Source organism: Gouania willdenowi, chromosome 13, assembly GCF_900634775.1.
Source record: "Gouania willdenowi chromosome 13, fGouWil2.1, whole genome shotgun sequence".
NCBI classification, from domain to species: domain Eukaryota; kingdom Metazoa; phylum Chordata; class Actinopteri; order Blenniiformes; family Gobiesocidae; genus Gouania; species Gouania willdenowi.
The window spans coordinates 17,063,069-17,069,040 of record NC_041056.1 but is presented as its reverse complement, the minus strand read 5'-3'; the positions used below and the strand labels follow the sequence as shown (position 1 = coordinate 17,069,040).

The 5,972-nt window shown below is 38.7% G+C and overlaps 1 protein-coding gene across 1 annotated transcript; it reads left to right on the top strand.

The window, feature by feature from the left end:
• The first annotated feature begins 4,217 nt into the window (after positions 1-4,217).
• On the top strand, positions 4,218-5,972 carry LOC114474863 (uncharacterized). The gene is made up of 3 exons (XM_028465435.1): positions 4,218-4,266; positions 4,357-4,450; positions 5,135-5,972. Exons 1-3 carry the CDS (start codon positions 4,218-4,220, stop codon positions 5,970-5,972), a joined length of 981 nt encoding a protein of 326 aa, XP_028321236.1.

Below are 5,972 nucleotides of genomic sequence, written 5' to 3'. Positions count from 1 at the left end.
AGAGGGGTGTGTAAGCCTGGTCGAGGGCAGTGGTGATGAGCAGGACACTTCAGACAGCTGTTTAAGGATACAGCCCCAGCAGTTGGACCATAGGTTCCCTTGGGACATGGCACCGAGGAGAAGCTCCGAATAGGGCAGTAGAATCCTGATACATACATTTAAAATGCAGATGTCTTTCATGCATCATTTGGAATGATTAATATTACCTATATATTGTGTTATCAGTATTACAAAATCCACAACTTACAGTCAAAAAAGCCTACCTGGCTGACAGGAAGACCTCATCTGATTCTCTTGACTGATGTTGTGTCCATGAGCAGGAGTCAGTAGCACTAATGCCAACAACCAGCCCAGTGGCTCAAATTGAAGCCTTCTGCACCTTTTTAACATTGTAATTCCATTAAAGAAAAGGTCAGATTGTTAGAACAAAAAAACTAAATGGATTGTTTCATCCAAGATCCGATTCTGTGGTTTGAGTCTCTCAACCCTTTCCCCGTTGGTCAAGAGCTCCAGAATAAGAAGTGAGCCGGCTAGAATGAAAACCTTTCAATGGCTCCCTGAATGATTTAGGAGGCAGCTAAGGTAAGGTGACAGTGACAGTGGATTGACTGGAAAGCAGTATAGTTACATGGTGGAAACATATCAGGTTAAAGTCTTTGTTCTCACCATGATACTGATTAATGACTTGGCTCTCAACGCACGTGAACGCAGATTTGCTTTACAGGAGTCTATGGCAGAGCCCCTGCTGCCAAATTACCAGTGATATTCACATATGAAGCTTAGCTGAGATACTATACCTGACCTCATGCAAGTATCATGAATAACGTCCATATTCCATATTAAAAAAACAACGTTGTGTGATTAATGAAATATTCCAGCATGCAGAAAAGGGGCAGGTTAAATAGCTGCAACTCCAATCATTACGGTTACATTTATCACTTTTGCAGTGTGGTTCAGCTGATCATCTGGATTCAAAATATTAGTTACCACAAGGCCATTACAACAAAAAAGACTGATTCCTGGAGTGAAACTAGAGCAAATCTGTGTTGCATTTGTATGTTTTGCATGATGTCCAAATTGTTTTACCCCATCTTACAAAAACAACCATGCATCCACACTTAACATGACATGGTCAATGTTGGTAATAAGTAACTGCAAGCTCAGTTCAACTGGTTCAACATTATCTACGCTCTGATGTGTAAATCAAGTGTTAACTGAGGGTTAACCTCTGCCAAGTTCCAAATATCCTCTTTGCTAGATATTTGCAGTTATCTGGACCAGTTATTCTGATCAGGGTACCAAGATCTATGACACTACAAAGGCTTGGAAGAAATGATCTCCCTATTAATAATGATACTCTCCTTCCAAATGTTTGGGCGCCTCAATTTTTCTAAGAAAAACGCACAATCTGGATCCGATTCCGAATGAGACTTGGTGGGGTAATAGAGGAGCCGACCCAACATAACGGAGTGAAATTTTATTAGATTGGTAAATTTTGAACCAAGATACAAATTTTTGAAATTTGCCAATTATGAGAGATATGGATTTTTTAATGTGGTCTAGAATCAGTACATTGATCCCTTCTCAAATTAAATGGAATTATCCATTAAGGTCTTTCTTTGGGTAAAATATTGTCAAAATCCATTAATGACCTTGATGTAATTCTTTGCCTCTTTGGCTGAGGTAATAGTTGTAAGACTATTGTATATTACCGCCTTCACGGAGGTAATATAGGTGTATGTAACCTTAAAGAATGCATGCAAGTTCATGTAAACTCTGCAGCTTTAGTTACATATATGATACCAAACAAACTGAACTGTAAAATTTCTGCTGATAATAAGTGAAAGTGAGAAAGGTCAGTATGTGTGTGTGGCTTTTTACTCATTCATTATAGTTGCAATAAAGCATTTGCTACAGACAGATGAAAATCAAACAAAACACCCTTAAAGTTTCTGGTGTTTATTAGGTAGTGCTTATTTATTGAACAAGGACAATTTATATTGACCTAGTGTGTAATGTAAAATATCTGCTGAAAACTATGTGTGGGGTCAGTTAAATTTTCATGACACAGCATAATCTTTTTTAAGACTATGACCTGTGGTTTAAATGCATTAACAAGGCCTGCAGGTTTATACGTTAGTAACTCTTTAACAGTAATCTGTGTAGAACAGAAAAGCCTTGTATTCATATAGTGGCCAAAGAGTTCCATGCCCCACACTGTTATTGTATTGAAGTAAATATTGGACCTTGGGTAAATGGAATAACCTACATATTTCGTCACGGTAGCCATGGACTTTGACATTGTGATGAGGAGTTGTTGCTTATCTAACTCTACAGGATTCAACTTTCACCCACATTTGCAAAGAGTATTCACCAGTGTTGGGAACGTTACTTTAAAAAAGTCATTAGTTATAGTTACTTACTACTTGATCCAAAAAGTAATTGAGTTAGTAATTGAGTTGCTCTACAATAAAAGTAACTCATTACCAAGGAAGTAACTATTTGCGTTACTGTTAAAACATTTTTTAAAAAGTTGCTATATGTAAAAAAATTCAGTTTTTTTAGATGCATGTGTCGTTACAACGCATGTCGACAAAGTCTTCACTCCTAGATATAAAGTACACTTCACAAAGTCTTCACTCCTGGATATAATGAACACTTCACATCCACGTTCTTGCCTTTGACCACAATTAATTTAAAGTAGTGTTTGTATCGTCACCTTAAAAATGCCAACTTTTCATCAGATTGCTCCACGCTCGCCGTCTCTGCTGTTTCATCAAATCTGTAGTGGTTGTGTGTGTGTGTGGCGCGTGCGCTCGCACATGTGTAAAAACACTGACTCTGATTGGCTACCATGAAACATGACACCGCCTTAGCCAATCATAATCGCTCAAATCGTTTTTAACCAACCTCCTCACTACAGCTGCGTATGAAGCCAGGGGTGCTTTTGGATAACAGTTTATTCAATCAATGCAAGTAACGCACCGCATTTAACGTTCAGTAACGTTAACGGTGTTGTAACGACGTAAAAAGTAGTTAGATTACCCCGTTACTGTAAGAAAACGCCTTTATTTTAAACGCCGCTATTCCAAACACTGGTATTCACACAAGTGGAGGTGCCACAGGCGCGATTTGAGCTATGTTTTTGATGACCAGTACAAAAAAATGTGAATTGAGAAATGAACCAGCTTCCATTTGCTGCTTTATAAAAATGTTGTGTGCTGTTGTTTACAACATCTCTTTTCAGCTGCTCTGTTCTGTCAACAAATCCAAATCCTGTGTGTACAGTACATTGATGTTTCACACTTTGTCAGGGCTCCGAAATCTTCCTCAAGGATCTAGTTTTTGTTTTGATCCATAACACTGAACCCTGACTCTTTGCACAGTTGACAGTTGACAACATATGAGACGTCCAGTGTAAGAGCGAACACCTCATCCCCTGCTCTGTGTACCATGCAAGTGACCTGGCTAATAGATTTTGACCCTTTCCTGGTCTTTGACGTAAAACCTTTCCAAAAAACAGGGAAATCCTTTAACTGGTAAAGGGCATGCAAACATGAATTTGTTGTTCTCTTTGATAAACTTTTACCTGAGATTTGTATGTTAAGGAAATCTATAAAATTAAACTTTGTTTAGCTGCTGTAATTTCAAGTAAGTGCATGAACAAAACCCTAATTTTACTGTATTATCATTGTATAAAGTTATTGTCCATTCTTCCTTTTTTATAGTGGATTTTTGACTCTATTTTGCTCTTTTAATAATGTAGCACATTACAGTGCCTTGTACTCTGTGGTGCATCTTCATCTGAACAGAATCATTTATTTTAAATCAATGCATCGGGAATTTAATGAGGTTTATTGAAAGTTGAATAGAGCAGGCTATTGGCTATATTACGTTGTATGTGTGTGTGTGCATGTGTATGTGCGTATGTGTGTGTTCGCTCATCAGTGTGACCTTCCACGTGTTGACTGTTGACACAGGCAGAGTTTGGGCAGCCACTCTGATAACAAGGAGCTTTATAAGTGAGATGAGATGAGAAGTCAGTGAGCAGAGCCTTGATCCTCAGGTAAATGCAAATCACTCTTGGTAGATTACTATTTAGCCTTCAACAAAATAAAAAAAAAAAAAAAGAAAAAATAGGACAGTTTAACAAACTTTTCTGACTGCAATTTTCAAACTGTTTTTACATTTGTCTTTCCACAGAAAAAAAAAAGAACATGCAGCTCAAAGTTGTCATCTTTACCCTGTCATTCTTGACAACTTCAGGTAGATGTTGGAGCTAATTGTTGAAGTAATTTATATATATTTTGAATTAATTTTTCTTTTAATGTATAATTTATGTTTTGTTTTTTATAGCTTATCCACTACACAGAACCACCAGGGACGCAACCTTGGCTGACTCTACAGCAAACCATGTGAATGAAAAGACTGACATCACTAAAAATATAGAGTGAGTAAAGTGACCTAAGTTTTGAAACTTTGTTTTTATTTGCAATTTATAACATATTATAACAATACATAATAATAAATTAATAAATACAAAAAATACAAAAAAAAAAAAAAAGATAACAGAAAACAAAAACAATAATTTAGCCAAGGATAAACAATTTCAGAGGCATTTCATTGGTGCATTTTACTTCTTAGTCATTCTCAAGTGATCTAGTTAAATGTTGTTGGCATCGCTTCTTTGTAAACAATCCACTTCTGCCAGTTCTATTCATGGGTATGTCCTTTAAGCCTTAGTTGGCAAGTCAACTTTTCCAGCCGATGTCCTGGATGATCTCAAACCAGTGCTCTTTCTTTGAGAATTTGACATTGTACCAGTTTCTTGTTATGGCTTTTTTGCTTCTGAGTAAAATGTTAATCAGATACCTGTCTTTTATTTGTACACAGTTATTTAGAATAGCATAGCCCATTATGTCTATGGCCTTGTTCACCATCCTCCAGAAAGGTTTTAGCTTAGCACAGCTCCAAAAAAAATGTGTATAATTACTGTCTTGATCATCGCACATGATTCTCCAACATGATTTTGAAACTTTCATTTGTATACAACCAAAAGCTAAATCAACAATTAGGATTGTTGAATGTTGTTTCACTTATTGATTGATGGCATTTGTCAATTTTTTTTGTACAGTAAAATCTACAAAAGCTCTATAGACAGCTATGGTCTATATGACATAGACAGCAGCAACAGTGGAAACCCTCTAACAGTGGAGATGCAACACAAACTAACCATGGAGTCTGAGCGTCTTCGCATTCGTGTCCGCCAGGAGCTGGCAGAGCTGCAGGGAAGGTTGTCTTCTTCACCATCCCACCCCAGCTCCACTCTGGCCAGCCTGAGGGTGCGCCTGTCTCCCCTGACACAACAGCTCCAGAACTCTCTGAGGAGCAACACTCAGGATCTGTGCAGCCAACTGAAACTTTACTTGCAGGGGTTGGATTTAGCTGAGGCTGAAGCTAAGGCCAGTCCTGCTCTCTACCAGGAGGCCTTCCAGTGGACGAGCCAAACACTGGCACAAAGCAGCTCAGACGTATCAAACATCATCACTGACTTCCACAGCAAAGCTCATGGAGAGATCGAACATCTGAAACGGTCTGAAATGTCTGAAGTATATGAAGAGATCAGCTCCAGGTTGGGAGAGGAAGTGAGGTTACTGAAGGAGGAGACCCAGAACAGCGTGGGAGCTCTACAAGAAAGGCTTGTAACTTTACTGGAGTCTGCACATCTACCCAAAGCTGAAGTCACACACAGTGTGGGGCAGTTCTGTCAAAACAGATCTCTGCAGAGTGAGGTAGTCCAGGCTCGTATAGAGAGAATTTTGATGGGGCTGGAGGCGGAGGAGGACGTAGACGATACATCCAGTCTGTCTGGGGCTTCCCCTTTGTCCACGCAGCATAGAAGCTCTCTGCAGGAGGACTTCTCTGTAAAACTATCGGCTCTGATCCAAGACATTCTTCAGTCAGTGCAGTGA